We start from the raw sequence: 23,319 nt of genomic DNA on the forward strand, positions 1-23,319 counted from the left end.
CTTTCTGGTGGAGCTCAGGTACCTAAACCTAAAGCACTTAGCCCAGAAGCACTATTTACAACCAACTCAGAAGTTTGCCTAGAAACTCTTCACTTAGTCCAACTCGGTCAAGCTCCTTCTTCTTCATGTCAGGCCCGAAAGACTGGCTAAAGGAGATCAGAAGTCCCAAATAAAGAAGGAAATTGCTCTTGTTGGAAAACAGATAAAAGCATTTTGTTTTGATGAATGGACATATTTTCAGTATTCTCCTTTGCTGGAAAGATATAAAAATAATGACATACAGGGTGGTGTTATGCTGGTGAGTGACAGAGAGTGAAAACATGTTCTAAGTGAGGTGCTGATAAATAGTTAAGTCTGAATTCAAATGTTTGCCCTTTGCTTTCCATCTCCATGATTTTGTACAACTTACCTCATATCTCTAAAACTTATTTCCTCATCTTAAAAATGAGAAAACTATCACCATCCTCATGAGATAACTGTGAAATTAACCAAAATCGCTTATAATCCCTGGCACATTTGTTGGGTGGGAGATCAAAATATTCATTTCTCCTTCTACTCAAGTTTTGGTGTCTTAATCAGAAATAGGATTCTTTGAGGATCCAGAGGGAAAATGTAGATCAGAAGGTCTGGTCCAGTTTTGACTCAGGATAATCACCTTCTCTTTAAAATACTTTTTTTATAATTCATTTTTTAAAAATAAGCAATGGAAAATTTTTACAGATAATTTTGTGTCTAAATTTTTTTGTGATCTTTATGTCACTGAGAATTCATTCTATTAGTAATATTTATTTCTCTATTCCCTCCTCTCTCTCTCTCTCTCTCTCACACACACACACACACACACACACACACACACACACACACGTTCCAAGTGAAAAGTAAGGCTTACCTGCAGTTCCAGAGAGTTCCACACTTAAGGTTCGTTCAATAGTCTTGTTCTCAAATGGGGAACCCTTGGGGTCACTGGAAGATATGGCACATTTATAAAAACAAACTGAAATGGAGTTGCTGTAGCCAAATGTATTAGAACCCCCTTCCCTTTCTGAAAATGGTTACATTTCTTAATACTTACTTTGGTGACTCTGGGGTCAGAGGAAGAGATAAAGTTGTTGGTTTGGCTAAAGGAGAAAAAAAGAACTAATTATGAAATATGGAGTACTTTTTAGATTTATTTTCTTTCTACTACAGTCAGGTTAGAAAAATGACCAGAAAATTGGAAAGCTGAACTAAGGGAATCCCTGAAAACTGGATCAAAGTCAGAGAACAGTCCATTATGCTAAAACAAATTCCAAACAACATTTGCATCAGTAAACTATCATTTGAAAACACATACAAAAACAGAATTTTTCCCAAAATGTACCATCCTGTTAAGAATACAAAATTTGCATCATACCATCAGAGAGAAATAATGTTTTCTGTTTTAATTTGGAATACAGTATATGGTTTGTTTAGACAAAAAAACAGCAGAGTAACTACAAGGTGACAGAACGTTATGAATATTCAGTTGATTTTACTCCTAAAATGTATAATTTTATATCTAGCCCTGAGAATAGATTATTTCTATGAGGCCGAAGCTCAAGCAATAACCGTTCCATTCACTGAAAATTAATTGAGCGATTATGGCAAATTGTGGGCATTGACCCAGATGGTTTAAATGGAGTTTGGAACCCCAACTCTGATAGAAAACTGAAGATAGATATTGTGTTTATCAGTCGAGAGATCCATAGACTTGCAAAGAGAGCTCTCCAATTTCTTTCAGTCTTTCCTAAGTCCTATTTCCTATAGGAGGCATATCCCAATAATGAGAGGGAAGTGGGTGGGAGTCTTCTCATCACAAAATCTCCATGTCAGTCTTATATTCTGAACATAAATAGGGAACATGTGATGAGAAATGTACTTGAGCTAGACATCCAGGTTTCATTTGTACTTAAGCTCTTCTATGGAGATACACTTGCATGTGTATAAGTCTATATCAACTTTTTTCTCATCAAGCAACTACTTTCAGAAGGTCAAAAGTAGTTATTTATGCAATGAAAATCATGAAGTTGAAATCAAAAGTGTCTTTATAATAAACTTTCTTATTTTATGGATGAAGAAACTGACACCCAAAGATGCTAAATGATATTTGCGGGGCCATAAAACTGGTTCCTGGCAGAATTGGTCAAGATGTTTTCTTTCTCCTGTTATCAAAAGGAATTATATTCAACAGACTTTCAAATAAATTAATCAAAACCAGTAATTAAGGTCCTTTGAAATGGGAAAATATTATTTATGTCCAAATTAGCCTGAAATTAGGTGCTTTACTTGGATAAATAGTATTTACATATTTAATTTGTAGATTTAGATTTAGTTTTTAAACAATCGAATGGTATATCATCTATCCGATGTGCATCCAGAAATATGAAGCTCATGCTGTCTTCTACAAATTAAGCACATCGATTAATTGGCTTTTACATATATACAGATAAATGAACTGATTTCACATTAATTTTTGAGTATGTCTAATTTAATGAGCTTTTCAAAAATAACTCATTTATGAAGGAACTTTGCCCACTTTTATGATGTTCAACTAAGAACTAGGATAATTCATACAGGTTCCATAGAAAATATAACCAGATAAGGAACTACATGCTGTTTGACACAATAAATGTACCTTGAAAATCAGAAACTGAATTCCAGTTTTGAGATGTAGTCAGACTCTGAAATGCTCAAGGGAAGACCCCTACAGTTGTGGTAGTTGTGCATAGCTAAGGCCAAGGGCAAGGGAGGGAAGAAGATGAATCAGCAGCAGTCATATTTAATGGGACCAATGGCAAAAAGGAAGTTAGAACTATAGGAGGAGTGCAGTCCCCAAACCATATTCAGCACCTAATCCCCAAATCAACCAGGCTCCTACTCCTAAGAGAATTGGTTGGGTTTACTGGGAGTTTAATGGACAATGTTTCAAGGACTGGTAAACTAGAGACTGCTGGGGTCCTTAAGGACAGGAATGCCTCTTTTTCATGTAGATGATGCTTTTTGGATAAACACATTAGGGAATGAATGAATAAATGGGACACCAACATACACCAAAGACCAGTGGATCATCCTAAGGAACTGAAAAGTACATGACCCCACAATATCACAGAGAACACACGTGAAGTTTAGGGGAAAAAAATTATAGCACATTTGGAAAGGGGATCTCAGCATATCCTCTTCATTAGGGTCTTCAACTGTTCATGTACATTTTACTTCTTGATTTTAAATAATGACTTAATCTCTGAAGTTGAGCATTTATTGGTTATTAATATTCAGCCATGTTTTATTTCTTTTAGGCCTTGAATAAATAGAATTGTAGTCCCTTAGTAACAGGAATTTTTTTCTTTTTTAACCAATGGGTTTTATTCTGGGGTAAGATTTTATGCTTTGCCACAGACACATACCTTAACAAAATCCACATGTAACTGGTCTTGCCTAGAGAATAAATCCTCCAGAGGCCTATGTAATTTCTTACTACCATGATTTGTAAGTTTACAGTGATTAATATCAGTGGATGTGGACTTATAAAAACCTCAAAATCCAAAAGGACCAGCTAAAAAAAAAAAAAAAAGTAAAAAGACTTTTAAGCCACGTGCTGCTGGGCTGGGATCACTGATCACAGGATTTTAGAGACCTCAGGGCTTCAAGTTCAGCTTCAGAAAACCAATGTCTGAATGACAAGGTGCAGAGAGGCACAGCAAACTCTTCTGCTCACTTTCTATAGCTACCCCAAAGGTTACCCTTCCCTGTAGGCCTGCAGCAGACTGGGTCGCTTAGCATGGGGGTTCTGTCCCCCCCAAAAATAACTGTGACAGAGCTTGCCATCAGGAGCTAATCTGCACAAAGGGAGATGTAAGGGAGCTTGGCCCACGTCATTAATATATATCTCTCCAAACTGACAGAAGGAGATGGACAATGAACTTGACATATCCACCACAGAAAACCCAATGGAGAGCCAATTAAAATATTAAAGGGAAGTTCCTAAAAATCTTGTGCTAATGTGGAGGAGATGAAGGGAGGGGAAGAAAATACTTATGAATATCAGCAGCAACAACAGCATACCTGTATGAAACAATCATGGTTCAAAACAGGGATCAGGGACTATCATTCTGCAGCTAGAAGGAGAAGTTGGAGAAACAAAAGGAAAAAAAAAACAGGTGGGTGTTTATAATGGTTATTTTAGAATATGCCTCCTTCTAGATAATGTTAGAGGTAGAGCAGGAACTGGCTTATTTTCAACAGCGGTCACTCACAAGGAGCTCTCTTTGGGCCTCCTGGACTACAACATTTTGAGGGGGAAGAACTAAAGAAGAAAATTATATCTTTGCCCAGAGATTTTCCCAAAATCACCCCAATTGACACTGGAAGCATCAGCCTTCTAACAAAGTACGGAAATAATAAAAATCAATCCAGATGTTTTGTTTAATCTAGGCAATTTTAAAAAAAAAAAAATTGAGGGAAAAAAAGAAAAAGAAAATTTAGGAATTTCTAAATCCTTACATACAATATAAAATCTGTAAGCACAGCGTGTGGTGTGTAAATGAAGAAGAAAAGAAAAATGCACTTAATGAGGAGAGGCTACATAAATAGTGTTTACTACTTCTTAAGGTATAGAGAGTAAATCTATAGCGACTCGGTTTTTCCATTACCCAAAGGGAAAAAATAAAAGCTCTTTAACGAGTGGGCCAGCCGGGATCACACCTAACTTCTACGACCTCAGCGATTCAGAGATTCCCCTAAGCCTCAAGGATGTCGCAATTCCTTCCCACTCTGCTTCACCCTCCACCCAGCTATAATTTCAGGGATCTTTTGGTAGTTGCAGCTACTGCCTATCAGCGGAATAGGATATGCTCAATCTGTGTCCAAGCAAGGGTTTCCTTCCCCTCGGTAGTAAACTGCTGAATTCCCTTTCCACGAAGACACCCACGGGACCCAGCGCGCACTCTGCGCTCAGACCTCGAGTCTTTACTGAGCTGCGCCCCACAGCGCGCGGGGGCCCGCCTACCTTGTACATGTTGCGACTGCGATTGTGTGTGGGACTTCTTTTTGGAGGTGCATTTGTCTCTGCTGCTGTTCCTGTTCTCTGCGGGTTTGGTGTGAGGAGGGTCATCGTTTGTGGTCAGATACTTGAGAAGCTCTGAGCATGGACGTCTTTGTGGCTTTTGCTGTTGACAAATGCTCTTCGCTTTATTGCTCCATGAATTCTCGGTCTTAAAAACAAGGCAGAGAGAAAGCTAAAATTAGTGAACTGAACCTTATCAGAATGGATATAGGTTTTCTGAAGAGATGAGATTTCCAGTGAAGTGTTCAGTCTAAGTGTACTAGATCTATGAGCTGTGAATAATTGTTTGCAGAACAAGGAAAGAAAATTACATTTAAAATTCCTAAATGACATTTATGCAGCTTTTTATTTCATTTCTCCTACATTTCAATGTTCCTACTCAGCAACATGTAACTAACAAGACCCTACAGCGCCTTTACGGTGAATAAAAAAAAAAGTAAGCTGGTTTAAACCTTAATTTACCGCTGATTGCTGAAGCCCAGTATTCACAACTCTCTTAAGTACCCCTTAACGCTCCGTTTTCACTCACAGTGAATGGCAAGACAAACATTGTTTAATACAGCGAGCATTCCATCCAATTAATGACAGAGACAGATCTTTTGCAGCGATTCCAAAGAAATGTTTCTCAGGTTAGACAGCTGGCAAAACAGCCACCCTGCATTTTAAAGTCACTCATAGGCAACTACAGCCAATCGGCACATGTTCTTGGAGTCTGGACTGCTATACTATTCATAAAGTGAGCAAGGGATCACACTCTTGTATTTCCATTACAATCATCCAAAGCCAAGGCCAAAATAAACTCTTTCGAGTTTTAAGTAGCTCCAATGCTGCTTCTGGAAACCCATTTCATAATCTTTGTCACATCTATGAGGTGACTGCAGGACCCGGTTGAATTAATAAATACAAACTTAGGGGCTGTTTCACAGCTTTAAGCAACAACATCTTGCTTATTATCCCCTGTTGTATTAAAACATTTATGTTGGTACCTTAACAACTGCAGGACTTGTTCTGATCCTGTGATTGTGGTTTGCATGATTCTGGGTACTGAGACCACTGCATTCATTATAACTCAGCTGAGTGTTGGCCGGTGCCAGCAGGAGCTTCTTAAGCTGGGAACATCAGGGAAGGAAAGAGCAAGGCAGTTATGGATCTCTTACACACTCAAATCAGCAAGTGAAATTTTAGACTTTAATTCATTATCATTACAAATATTAATTCTACCATTCTTTAATTCTATCACCCCTGACCACAATAGTGCTCAAGGAAACATTTTTTAAAAAGTGAAGAAAAAGTTTGGCATTGTACTACCAACCGTGAAAGTAGTTCCTTTGCCTCCATTTGAGACTTGGCATTGTTCAGAATTTTTAAAATTATTTTTTAATATCATAAATCAGTTGTTCCTAAAGTGATTTCCAAAGCACTACTATGAGTTAAGCAATGCTGATTTGCTCAATAAGGACTTGGGCGTAGGAATCAGATACACAATTTTCCTCTAAAACTCAAATCAATCAAGTGGCAATACATGAAAGATTGTGTGAGGCTTTTAACAGGTTTCACAACCAACCCTCCAGATTGACTGACTCACAGAATGTTTGGGCAGAAACAGTGGCTATCCTGATCTCAGAAGGGAAAGAAAGGACATGTGAACCAAGTTCTGTAGGTCAGCATATAGGTTGGAAGACGAGGGCTCTGATACAGACAAGGCTGTCCTCCATGTGTTTCTGCATTTGCCTGGATGACTCTCAAGCATCTCCCTGCCCTTATACACAGGATGTCTTTGGGCCAGCAACCCCCCTCCCAAGTTGAATAAATGGTGCAGATGAAAATCATCTGGTTATCAATATAAAAAATCAGAGTATTAGACAGTAAAGCTAATGACACTAGAAGTGGAAAAATGGCAAAATTAAACAAGAGGCTATTACATATGAGATATTCTCAAGACCAAAAATCTCAAAATAGAAAGGAATACAAGTAAGGTTCCCATGTTTATTCTTTCAATGTTTTAAAACCTAGAGATGTGAGAAAACTATGCCTCCAAATGGTGTACCAAAGCATGTTACTAGAGTCTGGATGCTGGCGTTTCATAATTTACACAGCATGCTCTTACATCAGATTTATGGCAAATGACAAATGGCTACCATAGCTGAGAAGGTAAACTGTGTCTTAGAACTAATAAAACTCTGGTCTAGCACTGCATTGAAAAGAAAATTCGCTCTTCATTGCCTACCATAAATTTTAAGTAACTTAGGTTGCAAATGTGCTATTATTTTTCCAATCTTCATAAGAAATATGAACCCAGCGTCTTCAAATATTGCATACCCCTAGATCCAACAACTCTATTTCTGGAATTGTATGCAGAAGAATAAAAATGCAACCATGTCAATTATTAGACAATTCATAATATTGAAAAATAGGAGGCAAAAGCCTAAATATCCAACCATAAGTAATTACATAATAAATTACATTCCCATACAATAAAGTACTATGAGACCACTAAAAATTATGCATATACTTAAAATTTTACCAACATGTTCATGGTATATCTTAAATCAAAGGAGAATCCAATCATTTTTTATGCAAAAGGTTTTTTGAAATCACAGATGAATTTTTAGTCCTTTTTAATCTACTTTTTTCAAGTTTTCACCATGAAATAAATACTAAGAAATAAAAACATACACATGTAAACAGCAAAAAAAAATTATATTTGATATATCTGTATTTATCTATATCTATAATTTTGCAGTTCTGAGGATCAAACCCAGGACTGCCTGCAGGCTAGGCAAGTGCTGTAACACTGAGCTACATCCTCAGCTTGAATGGTGGTTTTAAAAATACATCAAATACTACATAAAAACTGAATTATCAAGACTTTTAAACAGAGAATGGCAGAATGTGCGACTGTGAGTGTGCCTCAGGATTGTTTTGGCATCAGTCTAAAATCCAAACCTTCTACATCATGCCCATGCAGCGGGTAGCCAGAGGCGGCTCGTGGGAGTCGAACAGTAGGAAGGGTTCTTACTAGAGACGGCTCTTCTGCCTCCTGAGGTGGAGGGGTGCCGTCAGGCATGGAGGAAGGACTGGCCTCGTTGTCTGTGGTCACGTCTCCATCTGTCAGTGCATCAAATGAGGGCAATCCGTCTTCATCCACAGGGAGACTGTCTAGTGTCTCTGTGAGGACTGCGAGCAAGTTTGCCTCATTTTCTTCATCTATCTTCTGGAAAAGCAGAAAAGAAGGTGGAAGAAGACAGGAGTGAGTTGACATTGGGAGGTGGGTAGCACTATTAATCAGCACGGGCTGCACACGTTCAATAGAATGAGTAAACTGCATGTGGAATTCTGCACCCTCGCCAGGACAGGACGACCGTGGCTTCCCCAGGCTCCTGACTCATATTGGATCTGAACCACATGCTTAATGAACACCTCCACAGTACCAGTCTCTGATTGCTGACTGTCCAGCTTAGCAGCCTGTATGTCAGCGCTTGATTCAGCTGTGGGTGATTCACCTTTCCACAGACTTGTGCCTTTGTCTCCTAACTCAATGGTAAGATTTAGGAAATCTGAGGGCTGAAGAGAATCTTAATCTTCCTTTATTTAATCTGTAGATGCGGTGTTTAGATCTCCTATATAGCACCCTCACAAATGTTTAGATAACCTTCCATTTGAACACTGCCAGGAACTTAAAACGATACCAGGAGAATCTACACACTTTCCTGATTTCAATTATAATCTCATCACTGAACACTCTGAAATCATTTATTTCTCTCCCTGACATCTCTCCCAACTTTAGTCATAAATCTCTAACTGCCTACTGGACATTTCTACTTTACAATAGCTCCCTCATCTTCAAAACCCAAACTTCGGACCTATTTTACAACAAAGCTGCTATTTCTCCTGAATTCTTTAGTTTGGATAACAATACCCCAAATTTAAATTCTGCAACTACCTCAATCCCTCTTTTTCTGATTGATTACTAGGTGGAATCTTATTTTGTAATGACTTAAATGCACTCTTTTTCTTGTGGCCAGGGTAGTATTCTTTCCCACCTCCCAGATTCAGTTTCACCAACACACCTATTGAAAACTAATCTTCGGTTATTGATTCTACAGCCATGTTTGGAACACCTTATGTTGTGCCACAGCCAGTGGAGTGGGTAGAGATATAAAGAGAAATAAGACAAAACTCTGTCCTTCCAAGAACCCTCCAGTGGAAAGGAAGAACTTGTGAAAAACTGATTATAAAAGAGAGTACTAACTTCGATCCTCTGCAGAAAAACATTCAAGAACTCCCAACCTGGGACTGTGTACCTTGCTAACAAGAGAACGTGTTAAGTTCTATGCACTTGGACAATCAGTTCCAGGGCTGGGCACAAAGTCTAGATAGTCAATGATTACTCTCTGAATAATTCATTGATCTGCATTTTTTTTTTTTTTTTGCCAACAATATAGTCTGTGTGGATCACTTTCTTTTCCTTCTTTTAGCACTTTATATTGTTTGTCTAATTTGACTGGCTTCCAAAGTCCTTTTTCTAAAAGTTCGGTTCGCTATGACATTAACAATATGTGCTAAATTATCCCACACAGATTCTATTACAAAATGCACCTAAGCTGCTGACATCTAATGAAGCCAGCAGTGCCCACACTTCCTTTCTCTCTAGCACTGAACTCCAGTTAATTGACCTGACAAAATTACAAGAATCACAGAATAAGACAGCTAATCAGAAAATCAAATTGTATTACTAGAGAAATTAGGCAGGGTTTTATCACGTATACATTCTATTTTCACATAAAAATTGTTTTCCCTCATTACTAATCAGTCTCTATCCGGGAGTAAAACTATAGGCTTCTTTTTCTTTTGGACTCAAGAGGCCCAAAAGAGCCATTTGTACTCATGGTGGATATCAGTGCACATTTTTACATTTGCTAAATGCATCTCCCTGCTACTCCTAGATTTGATATTGTGAGTCAAGTACTTTGGACACCATGTGGTGTGACCACTGAATGAAGCTTAGACGCCACTGAAGAAGGTCAGTCCTGACCAGAAGTGAATTATCAACTTCAAAATGGCACACTTACTTCCACTTACTGACCAATTCAGTGGCATCCAAACTGCTCAATTCAAAACAGAGCTTATTGAACGTGGCCAATCCTGGTTCTCCTATCCCTATCTGTGTATCCCTAATAATAAAGGTAGGGGAAGATTTTCTCCTTATTTTCTGGAGAGAATTATACTCTGATATCCAAAAATGCCAGTCACATTCCTCTTTAGGTTCCCACATATGCAAACAGCCAAATTCAGACTATTAAACTATTCTAAATATAATTATATTTAAATAAAATATACACTATTTAAAATCACCACAAACTCATGAAATAATGACTATAAATTTCTCCATATTATCTCCATAAAATATTCTTTGAAACTGTGTCAAATACACATGTGCACATAGACACAGACACACATTTTCAGTAAACTGAACATTTCTCCAGGTATCCCATGATTCGAAAAGGCTTCTTTCACTGAAGTTCAAAAAGAACTCAAGAAAAACAGTTAAAAATGTTTACCAATAAATGAGTAATTTTGTTTACCCTGATTTAAATTTTGTGTTTGGCTTTCTGGCAATATCACAAGCTGCTATTTGCTTTCAATCACATAATACAATAGTGCCTTAGTTCTATCCCTTGTGTAAACAAACTATGATAATTCCAATCAAGTCAAAATGACAAAGAACACTTAAATTAACTAGTTTTCTCCAATTTCTTTAATAAGCCTGAGTGAATGTACACCAAATACAATGGCAAAAATATTGGAGCTTAATAATGTCATAATTAATTTACAAGATCTGATTAAACCACCAACTACTTTAATTTTCCTCTCTACTGGAACCACAATGGGAAGAGGTGGGTATGTGGGGGTGGGGTGGGGGATTGGCATGACATGCATGTGAGTGTGTGTGAGCAGGCATGCACACTCATATGGGCAAGGAGGGCTCGTAGTCGATCAATGTGTACCAGTAGGTCTATGTTCATTATTTACAGTCAGTGTCCACTCAGTGTAATTGTTAAATATTTTTATTATCATCCCTGAATGTGAGTGGCTCAGAGATGCTCAAAGACCATTTATTTTAGTAAAGTTCTTTTTGAATTATGGAAGAAAAAAATATTATTATTTTAAATTCTCTCTATGTTCTTTAATCATGGAGTTCTGGGAAGAAATCTTGCTATTTATTGATGACGCTTTTGTGTCGAAGCTCAACACAAACACAACAACAACACAAAGTTAAGTGGACGCTGCCCCTCACTGTGGCAATTTCAATTAGTTTCATATGAGATTCAACAATCACATGTCCCAGACAAGGCAATGGATATGACAAAGAGGACTCTGTTAAACAATTAATGTCACTTTCCATTATTGCTTCAGTCCCAATTTACAGAGCAAATAAATCAAAGTCGCCATAGATGAGGTGCACTGGCCTATGAACACACGTCTGTTCACAAGTGACAGGGTATGGAAAGACAGTAGTCAGTAAAAGGACATGGAAAGGTAACCTTTCAAAGACTTGGCTATTGACATTGCTCGCTAATTCTTTGAAATTAGAAATTTATAAAAAATATGTTTCTTGTGTCCAAGTTGAAAAATAAGAGAAAGGAAAGTAGAGGGACAAGGAAAGAAGTGAGGATCGACCTCTCTACAACCTAGCTCCATCTTGGTGCTGGCAGCAGATGTAGAAGACAAGAGAGGAAAACCAGCCAACGGATGTCCCCACTGCTGAGCTCCTCAGCTATGGAGCAGCATTGCCTATGGTGGGGGGTGTCCAACCGTGGCTTCTCTTTACACAGTGCTAATCTGCTGCTGTTCTTCTAACCTAAACCAAGGTCTCTGTGCCTATAAAACTTCACTCTCCATGGGCTCTCCAGGAAGAAAGAAGGCACATCTACACAACCTCCCGCCAGGTACAAAGACTCTCCAGTGACAGATGATGCACAGGCATTTATACCCACAACCCAAAGTGTAGAATCCACAATGATTCCAACCCCATGCCACATCATCAATAAATGAGAGCTTAGAACAGTCAACAGAATCTGAAGGCTCGGCACTGCTCTTTGGGACTGCTGGGTTTCCATATGACCTGGATTAGGTCTCACGTAATTCAAAAGGTACAATTGAAAGAAAGTGGACAGTGCTCCTTTGGGTGTCCACAGTCACTTTCAGATTACAGTGCTGGAGCTCTTGTATAATAACAGGAACTTCCTCTTGTGTGGACAGGTGACAAAAAGACTGTCCAACTGGTTTGCATGGGCCAGGCAGTGCACTCAACTCACCCAACTCCATACCCCAGAGAGCAGCTAAAGCCACTGGATCAAGGAGGAGATGAGGGACTTGGGGATGCTAACTGACCCTGAGGGCAGCAGCACAGAGTGAAAACTGCATGTGGTATCCCAAAGATTTTTAAATGTGGCCTGTTATGGAAGGACCCTGCCCTGCTTATGGTCATAATTTTTTCTGCATCTTGTAGATTGCAATTACACCCGGCGTCCCCAGATTCTCACACTCGCTTGATCTCTGTTTGATAAAAATAGTTTAATAGCCATTTAATCACAGCTTCATTATCTTAGCTCTCTTAATGCGAATTAGGCCAGGAGAATTCTTGCTACCTCATTATTCAAATCATCAATAAGAAGGAAACAGGGGGGTCTTCTTATAATTCATTAATCAGTTTCAGTTTCTTCTTAGGTACTGTTTACTCAGAGACCGATCTGTGTGAGGGGTCACTTAGCCTCTCTGATCCTCTATTTTTTTCTGTACAAAATTTCAGGGTATTTTTTTTATTGTTGTTTTTTGTTTTTTTGGATTTTTTGCCTAATTCCCATTATGGAATTTTTTTGGATTAATGATTAATAGGATAAAAAAACGAGTTGATAAACCCTGAGAATTCTTCAAGACAGTGTTCATAAACATTCCAGTGTACATGCCCATCATCTTGAGTTCCTGCACTAGAATTTCATTCCTTGAGCAGGATCTACTGCCGGCTTTTAGCGCTGGGCCACCTTCCCCCAAATACCCAGCATGCCCTGGGCTTCCTCCTTGCCCTATCCTGCTGATTTGGAAACAGCTAATGAAGACAAAATTAACTTCTACTTTAAGTGAGGCCTAATTAGGAAGGGAAATCTGCTAGAGTAACATCTGGTAGTGTATTCCAAAGCCAAATATAAATGACATTTTGGATTATCCACTATTTTGGATTATTTGTTCCACTAGGCCCCACCAGGAGTTCAAACAACTGAACAGGGAAGCAACTTTTATGATGGATTTGTGAGTTGAAAGAAGGAATATAACTGATAATAGATGTCCCACTCCTGAATCTCCACACATAAAGTTCCATACAAGGTTTCATGTACAAATACAAACAAACAAAATAAATAAATAAAATGTTATAATGTATAAATTTTGGTTTGGGTTTTGATGTGTAAATTTGGATTCAAGAGTTTTAAGAAGCTGAATTCAAAATAAAGAGAAACTAAGTTATTTTCTGAAATGAAATTAAAAGGTAATCCAGACCAACCCGATGAAATAGAATGTGAGGTTATTAGATTTTTTTAAAGCATTACAAGCAGGAAAATGTCTCCTGATGGTTTATTGCACATTTCTGCTTTGAGTGATTGGAGCCTCTGCAGAAGAGGCTGTTAGAATTTTTTAGATTTATTTATTTATTTTTGTGCCAGGGATGGAATCCAGGGGAACTTAACGACTAAGCCATATCCTCAGCCTGTTTTTTTTTTTTTATTTATTTGTTTGTTTTTATTTTGATAAGTTGCTCAGGGCCTTGCTAAGTTCCTGAGGCTGGCTTTCAACTTGTGATCCTCCTACCTCAGCCTCCCAAGTTTCTGGGGTTACTGGCACTCGCCACCATGACTGGTTTGTGAAATATTTGGAATGCCCACCTTTATACGACTCTCTTTGTCTCCCTTGACTCTTTCTCCACAATCCACAGTGGTTTTTCTTTCTTCCTTACATTCAGTTGCGGGCACTGACAGCGTGTCTGCCTCCCCTCTCACACACCCCATCAGGAAATATGTAGAATCCCCACATAGCACTATTTATAGGTTCCTAGCTCCCACCCCATTCAATAGGTGTCTCTAAAATAACCCACTAATTTTTTGTTTAACACACAGAAGACAGGGTTTTGAGTAAGGGACAGACACTTTAAGATGGGGGAAAAAAAGACTTAAGAAATCTCAAGAGAGGCCAAGCATGGTGGCACACACCTGAGGCAGGAGGATCACAAGTTCAAAGACAGCCTCAGCAACTTAATGAGGCCCTGAGCAACTCAGTGAGAACCTGTCTCTAAATAAAATATTAAAAAGGGCTGGGGATGTGGCTCGGTGGTTAAGTGCCCCTGGGTTCAATCCCCAGTACCTAAAAAAAAAAAAAAAAATAGAAAGGAAAAAGAAAAAAAGAAATCTCAAGCAGATGTGTACAACAGAAAGTAATCAAGACAATAAAAACCACCTTGCCCTTCAAATATATTATAAAATACTTTTGCATCTATTCATCTCTTACAAATGCTTTGGGAGTTTGCTTATTGTTATTTTGTTATTTTATTCTCAGGACAGGTAAGTTGAATGCTGAAGTCACTAGGATTTAGGGCTAGTAGAAAGAGCACAAATTTTAATTTCATTCTTGGGCATAAAGACTACTTGAAATATCATGTATGTATATCTGACCATATACCTCCCCCCAGCATCCACAAGTTCATTTACCAAGTACACATATTTAAAACGGAATGCATACATACACACTTCAATCTTTGGAGTCTGTTCTCACATATGCAACTGTAGCTGACACATGAAAGTATTTAATCAGTACATGTGTTCTTTATCCCTATTATCCACTCTGAGCAAAACAGTGATCAAGAACTGAGGGTAATGCTCACAAAGATAAAATAGAAACTGAATGGAAATAAAATACAAACAAAACTGAAGAATTTCCTCCACTGATATATTTACACCTGTGGGAATCCATTTGATTCCCATGAATACGTATGCTGCTATTTAAGCAGGCATAAAATTTATATCACATCTGTACTTAGACTCCATTCAAACTTATTAGTTTATACCACACATTCATGAGTTAATACATATGTGCTGAACATGTGGAGTCTGCTATTCTGGAGAGGTTACAGGAGAGCCAAAAGTGTAAATAAACAGAGGTTGCACGGAAAGGCCTAAACACCCTGGTTGGTGCAAGCAAATGAGCTATTTGGGATCAGTAGGGACCAGCAGAGGAGATGCTTCCTGTTTCTCACAATGAGAAGAGGAAGAAGCTGGGTTGTGCATCAAACAGGAGGCTAATTAGACCTGTAGAGCTCCAGCCAGCATCTCAGTCATCCTCAAGTTTAAACCAAGAGAAAAGCAGGGTGCAGGAGAAAGAACCCAGGATTGTGAGGTGGGAAAACAGACTCACTTCCATTTCCACCGGGTCTCACGAGCTGGACTGGACCAGGTTAACCCTCTGACTGTAATGCATGTTCCACAACAACAATCCTATAGGCTCCCACATGGCCCCCTGTTTTGACCCCTTCCACTTGCCAGTCCACCCCAATACTCCATGCCCAACACTGGAGTCGAAGGGGCACTGAAAAAACCCAGGTCATGTCTTGCTCCTCTACTGACCACCCCCAACCCCCACCCCATGACTTCCATGTCCCTAAAAGAAAAAACCAAAATTCTAAGAGTGACCTATTATCCTAGGATCACCATATAATTTATCATCCAAACCAGGACATTTTGAGGGTGTGATCAACTACTCAGGGCTTAACTCAGACTACCACGGGCTAACTGGGAAATGTGAACACTCTCCACCACCTTATCATCATACATTGTCAACAGCCCATTTACTTGAATCCTCTGCAGTACTCTACCTCCTCACTGGCTCACAGAAAAGCCAGAAATTCTGTCCCAAGGCCTTTGCCCTTGCTGCTTCCTCTGCCTAGGAGGGTCTTTTCACAGATGGTCACAGGGTTTCCCTTTCATTCCTTCATTTATTTAAATGTCACCCTCTCGGTGACACCTTTCCAACTGTGTTGGAGACATCCTAGCTTCCTTCCCAAATTTGTTTTTCTTTTTGGCATTCATCTCTATAGCTCAACATCAATCTTAGTGATTTATCCAAAAGGCTATCTGAAATAGAATCTCTGTGAGGCCTATTTGATTACTGTGAAGGGACCTGGCCTATAGGGATGTGGGCACAGCTCAGAGGTAGAAGGCTTGCCTAGTATGAGCAAGACCCTGGATTTGATTCCCACCACTCCAGCACTGCAGGGGGAAAAAAAAGACATGGCATGTAGTAGATGCCTAATTAAAATGAATAAGAATAACTTAAATTCCTAAGAATATAATGTAACTTTCCATTCTTCTTTTGTTGCTATTTTCTCTGTATTCCCCATGCTGAGCACCTTTGTCTTCTTAATAATCTCTATTTTAGACTGTGATTGTAAAGAAGCTTGCCTTTATCTCACATAAACCAGCTGATGGACCAGGTAAGTAGCCAATATATTCTGAGCCGGAAAGAAGAAATTTGAACAGAGTGGCTAGTTTGGAAATTATTCACTGGGCTTTGAGTTGGAATAAATGTGACAACCATCTCTTGTAAAGGATAGAGTGGTCTTGTAAATGCAGAGATTCATTCTTCCCAACTATGTTTTTTGGAAGTATACTGGTATATATCACCAAGCAGTCAATTTGCAAATGTCTTGAAAGAGCCAACATGGTTTTTTGAAGAGGAAATCAGGCCAAATAAACTTACTATCGGCCCCTACAGGAGTCTCAGCTCACCAATTAAGAGGAAACAATTGGTGTAGTCTAAAAAAACCAGAGCGACCCCTCGCCACCCAACACCACTACAAGTGGGGCTGTAGTAGGTGCTAAGAGAGGTTAGAAGATTCTGATCACTGTCTCAAATCCCAACTCCACTCTTTTCTGTTCATTCAGAACAGAAGCAAAGCAAAGTACAAAATGCTATTTTAAGTTTAAAATGGCAATTAGCAGCCAATCCTTACTAAATGCTTCCTATGCGTCTAAAACTGAATCAATTTCTGTATATGCATTATTTCATTTAAACAATTCATTTAACAATATTATCAGTTCCAAAAGACAGTATTCTCAGCCAGGAGTTTTTAAACTGTATTCTGTGGAATCCTGAACATCAGTACAATTGCTGTAAGGGCTGATAATCAATATTGTCGTATAAGGTATATTTTGTGTATTTAAATACCAATATAACTACTTTTTAGAAAGCCATGCTCACACTTAGATGTGTTATTCGTCTTATTATGAACATACTGGAGACTCACCATAGCATTAACCATCAAAACAGAATCATTCTGTGCTTGTCTTGGGAGAAAAACAAATATCTTGAAAAATGAGGATGAACAGTTTAAAACCTGTTAAAACCATTTAAAAACACTCATTTCTATGAAACAGGATTTTCTCAATCCTCTATGACCAAAACAAAGTACAAAACAATCAGTTGCTAAGATAGTTACAAGATACTTATCATTATCTTAAACTCCAACCTATTTTTTTCTTTCCATTTAAATAGTGTCATAATTCTCTTAGGGAAAAAAAAATGTTACCTTAATTTTAAAACGGCAAATAGCTAGCAGATCTTTACTGAATGCTTCCTATGTGTTTGATGCTGAATTAATATCTATCTATGCATCATTTCATTTAAACAATCCATTTAACACTGTTATCGGTCCTAAAATCACATGGCTAATGAGAGGAAGAATTGGTATTAAATCAGATATAGCTAAAAAATATTATTTTCACTCCCTTCTTTTATATATTAAAATTTTACTGAAGAGATTATTAGAACAAAACGGGCATAAACATGCACGATTCCAATCTATTTTAAATCAGAGGATGCAAAATGAGTTAGAAAGGCATATTATTTATTTACCAACAGATAAAACTAAGGTGATGGATGTAGTTATATCCCATGAAGCAGAGTTGGTCTTCTGTGCAGAAAGATGAAGTTGCTTTGAAATTGCTTATCACTCTATGTTACTGTCCATGTGAACTCACAGCCTATCTCTGGTCCTACTGGGAATGGCTGACTTTTCCACTAGAATGTTCTTTCCTTTCCCTTCATTTGCTTATATACTATCCCTATCTCAAATCCTATTCTAAGCTTTCTTTCTCCTATAAGATATCTTTCAACAAGTCCAACTCATCCTGATGTCTACAAATTCCTAGATGCTTTGTTGGAATAATCAGGGCCCCTAGATAGAAATACAGAAGTCTGAGCCCCATTATGGACCATTAATTCAAAAGAATTTGAGCTGGGGACATGATATAAAGAAATGAAGGGATAAAGGAAGAACATTTTATACACTATAACCTACCCAATATATAAACTGTATGGTCAAAACTATACATGCATGCTCAGAATCCTACAGTTTGTATAAAGATCAGTGCCTACCAAGTACTTGTCAAGTTTGAGATACTAGATTGAGGAAGCATGGTTAGTTATGATGGAGTACATGAAGTGATTGCTTGAAATCAATACCACATTGAACACAGTATCTCTGGTTGACACACCTTCCATCTGTGCACAAACATGAACGCTTATATCACATTTACAAATATATACATATATTTGTAGATAATATATATTATTGCTTACACATACTTGAGTGCCTAGTATATGGTATCATCTGATTTTTTAATACTGGCTGGGGATGTAGCTCAGTTGGTAGAGTGCCTGCCTCATATGCACAAGACCCTGGATTCAATCCCCAGCACCATCAGGAAAAAAAAAAAAAAAGCTTGGTTTACCCTATTATCTGGTTTTATGATTGCCTAGTATATGTTACTATCTGTTTTTAGGAACTTATAGTTTAGTCTGCTGGAGAGAGGATGGCAGGTAACAAATACAGCAGCCCCTTCCAGATACAAATAGGTAAATATATAAAATACATATAAAGAGAGAATATATTTAGCTACATGTTTTCATATACATATATATATGAACATGTGTGTGTGTGTATATATACACACACACACACACACACACACACACACACACACACACATATGCACAGAGAGAACAGAAAAACCTATGCAAGTTTCCCTAGTAACTACAAATATATATGTTATATATGGATGGGGGATGGCATTTAATATAGCAGCTATATTACCTAAAAAAGAAATGTTCTAGGCAGAGAAATGAGTAAAAGCAAGTTTAAAAGTCCCAAGGCAGGGACTTGCAATGAGCAAAAATTAATTGTTCATACTTGTTATTAGTTGTAAGTGGGAAGGAGTGTGTAGTCAAAATATTTAACAAACATCACACAATAGCTCAAATCATCAGAACATCAGCACCAAGACTTCAGAAAGGAGGCCTACTGTAAATAACTCATAAGGCTTTATTGCTGTAAATTAGTAGACTATGCTAACCACTGGCATAAGCAGTGTTTTTTAGACTATGCAAGCAGTGTTTATAATAATTCTCTATTACAGCTAAAAAATTACAAGATAGTTCATTTTCTAAGTGCTTAGAAGGCACCTTTGGAAAGGCCAACGTGACTTGTTCACAAAGACTTAGCGCCACGAGATGTGTGTGAATCTGCAGCTGCAGGTCTCTGACACCTGGGTCTGGATGAGATTTCAGGTTGGGTACACTAAGACACAGGCATTGTCAAATGATCTGATTACTGCGGTATCCTAGCAATAGCATTAGAAAGAGAGAAAATGGCCTCAAGCTGGAAGCTATTCAGGGGCAAGTCTGCCCTCACTGTGGGGCCAACCAGGGTAAAGGAAATCAAAGTATGTTTCCTGATAATCCCCTGTTTCTTCCCTGGACCTTCCCCAAGAAAGCAGGAGTCATTTAGAGTGGGAGATTGGATCTAAGACTCCTTGAGCAACTTTCCTATTCCACTTAAGAGTTCTGCACAGTCGTGAGCCGTCAATAAATACTTGCCAAATAAATACAATATGAGAGCTTCATTTTCTCAATGACTTTGCATCTAAGAATTCTACAAGGTTTAGGTTTCCAAAGCATCTGAGTTTGCAATCTCCTAGGATTTAGAAACTGAGCTTCTTTTAATGCCAGACTGAGTGCACCCTTCGTGAAGAATCTTTAAATACTTTCCACTGAATCGGCTCTAAATGCAGACTCATTCATGATTGTGGGTGATTTGTATGCATCTGTGGTGATCCTGCAGAGAAGTCGCATGTGACTTTGGATTAAACAAAGTGACTGATAACACCAAAGAGGGTGTTTGTTGTTGTTGTTGTTGTTGAAATGAGTTTGATAATGGGACTCAAAAAGCATATAGCCCTGCAATAGCATGAGCAATGACAAGAAAGGGAGGGGCAAACCAATCTGGATAAGAATTCCAGAGTTGCAGATAATGACAAGAAAAAAAAAAAGAAGGTCACTTAATGACTTACTTAACAACTCCCATTAAATAATAGGCCAGGCTGAAATAACACAGAAATACCAACTAATAAGTTCTGCAAAGAGTTGTCATCCAATGATGTGATATTGGAGATGAGAACATAGACACCCAAAGGGTTAAACAGGCTTCCTCAAGGTCTATTAGTAACTAATCTAAGGCTGCATTTGTTCTGGGTCAATGGGCTCTTTTGCTTTGCTACCTATCATGTTGCTTCCCAAGAGAATAAAAGAAAATGATGGTGCGGTCTTTCCCTTACACTTTAAGCTTCTGCATTGCTTCAAGTATTGAAAATGTGAAATTCCAGCATATCGAGTTCTAAAGAAATAGTGAGCTATGACTATTAATTTTCCTATCTGTGTTTTCAATAGATCATAAGCTTCTTGGAATTAGGAATCATGATTCCTGAATTAAAATGGGAGTCAGGAAATGCTACACAAATATTCATCAAGTACTTACTATGTACCAGGCTTTCTTGACACTGGGGATAATGACCAAAATAATTTAAAAATCCCTGCCCTCAGAGTGCTTCTAGCAGGAGAAGACAGATGGATTAACAAATTAACTGACTATAAACACACACAAACAAAAATGTGAGGAATAAATAAAAAGTTAAGACAATTAAAGAAAGCTAAAAATATTTTAAAATCAGATGTATAAAACCAGAGCATGAATATTTTTCTAAGGAAGTATTTCTCACTGAGATAACTTAAAAACACTTAAATCTTTAAAACTGTTGAAAATATAACTTACAGTACAAAACCCTGACTCCAAGAATAGTCCTCTACTCTCTTTTATACAAAATAAAAGATGCATGTACAGCAGTAACTCTCAATTTGGGCTATATAAGAAAATCATGTGTGTGTTTGAAAAATCTATTTTTGCTTGGACTCATCCCAGAACAATTAAATCAGTATTTTTGGAGGTGGGAGTTTGGACTGAGCTTCACTTACTCCCATGAACGATTGAATGGAGAGGGCTGGGGTTGTGGCTCAGCGGTAGAGCACTCACCTTACACGTGGGAGACCCTGGGTTCCATTCTCAGCACCACATAAAAATAAATAAGTGAAGTAAAGATATTGTGTCTGACTACAACTCAAAAATAAATATTAAAAAAATATATTGAATGGAGAGCCTTTGAGAAAAATGGGAAATATTTGCTATGATCCATTCCATGGGCTGAAGAAGGCTTGCCTGTCAGTGAGGACCATCTGACCCACTTTGAGCTCCCCAGAATCCCTCCTGTGCTCCACCGAGAGTGGATTCTTCATCCAAGCCTGTCCCCTTTACTGAAGGAACTCTCTTTTCTGAGTACCAGTTCTCTCCTTAATTCCCTGCTCAGATCTTTCTTCAACTTGTAAGTCTACTCATCAGACCTCTTTGGTATATGATGGGTACAACCTAGCAGCAAGAACCTCATTACAATGACTGCTAATATCAAACTTTAAAAAAAATCATCAGAGACAACATTAGAGTTGCCTCTGGCCAGAGGTTGGACAGGCTGTGGGATTATGGGTGTAATGATAAGAAGACATCCGGGGACTCCATGGAGTGGAATGCTTCACGTCCATGAAAAGGATGGTCTAGGTAAGTTTTTACTAAAAGGAAGCACACCCATGAAATAGTATTAAGCCCATCAAGGAAGTAAGCAAATAGCACTGCCCCGCCCATGGCCTAGGCACATACGCTGAGAAACATCTGAAAGAATAAACACCAAAGTGTTACAAGACCTGAGACTTCAGATGACTGTAACCTAAATCAATTAAAAAATAAAAAGCCCAGGTGTATGCTCGTGTTTGTGATGTGGGGAAAGAGGAGCCAGAGAAAAGCTCAAGTGTTAAGGTCAATTAGTTAAGGTCAGATCAGGACGAGCCAACTTCACGGACTCAGCTTCCAATTGACCTTCCTTGGGCCTTTTCTCATCTGTAACAAAAAAAAAAAGTAGCAATGAAACCTGTCATGGGTATCCAATCAGGCTACTGGACATTAAACATATATATACGACTATGTACTTTGAGGAAGAGTTAAGAAGCATTATGTAAAATTGTAGGACTAAAGATTCATGCATTTCAGATAAACTCATTAAAAAATATTCACTGAATTTCTCAAGTGCCATGCTTATAACCATTGAACACTTGACTTAAATTTATTTCTTCCTCGTAACACTTCACAATAGCAGGTAGACTACAACAAACCTGTATAAAAACAGTCACAGAATCTGCACGAGATTCCATACAACAAAGCCACTGGAGCAGGAGAGAAACCGTGATGCCCTCCCACTAACCTGTTCCCGGAATCCTCTTTGCCTTAGCTGATAGCAACAGTGGTAGAAACACTACCAGGGCTGTCTGTTGGGATAATGTCATCCAGCTGTAATCTGCTCAGGGATAAAAGATCCAATGCTATTAGCTTGGGGTAGCCCAGGAGTAGATGCCTTCACCTCCAGGCACAATAGGAAAACACTAGCCTTTAGCAATTGATGGCAAAATAATTTGATGCCATTTATAGCATCAATTGCTGCTCAATTTGGCTCTGGAAGAGCAGTCAATATTCCTGAAACATCTACCCAGGCACTCTCATTTTGCTGCTATTCCCATCAATAGTATGTCCATTGTGAATAATTCCAAAGTAGTAGTCAAAACTTGATGGGATTTTGCCCTAGAAGAGTAGAATTCAAGTTCTAATTTTAACCTCTATAGGCATGGTCCCTTGTGGAGGCATCTGGGCTGTCCAACCTGTAAACATGGAGACCACTACTTGATGACATCATGATAAGCATTAA

The 23,319-nt window shown here is 38.4% G+C and overlaps 1 protein-coding gene across 4 annotated transcripts in view; it reads right to left on the reverse strand.

Moving 5' to 3' along the window:
• Positions 1 to 23,319, reverse strand: part of Ppargc1a (PPARG coactivator 1 alpha) — a 107,084-nt gene that overhangs the window by 32,769 nt on the left and 50,996 nt on the right. For all 4 annotated transcript variants that reach the window (XR_013092208.2, XM_076865366.2, XM_076865365.2 and 1 more), the window contains exons 3-7: positions 8,100 to 8,294; positions 6,067 to 6,189; positions 5,024 to 5,228; positions 1,073 to 1,118; positions 890 to 963 (exon numbers count right to left, since the gene is read on the reverse strand). Coding sequence is in view for 3 of the 4 variants with exons in the window: in XM_076865366.2 (XP_076721481.2) it covers positions 890 to 963; positions 1,073 to 1,118; positions 5,024 to 5,228; positions 6,067 to 6,189; positions 8,100 to 8,294 (643 nt within the window). In the remaining variant the exon portion in view is untranslated. The remainder of the gene's footprint in view (positions 1 to 889; positions 964 to 1,072; positions 1,119 to 5,023; positions 5,229 to 6,066; positions 6,190 to 8,099; positions 8,295 to 23,319) is intronic.

The sequence above is a fragment of the Callospermophilus lateralis genome, chromosome 8, assembly GCF_048772815.1.
Source record: "Callospermophilus lateralis isolate mCalLat2 chromosome 8, mCalLat2.hap1, whole genome shotgun sequence".
In the NCBI taxonomy this organism is placed as follows: Eukaryota; Metazoa; Chordata; class Mammalia; order Rodentia; family Sciuridae; genus Callospermophilus; species Callospermophilus lateralis.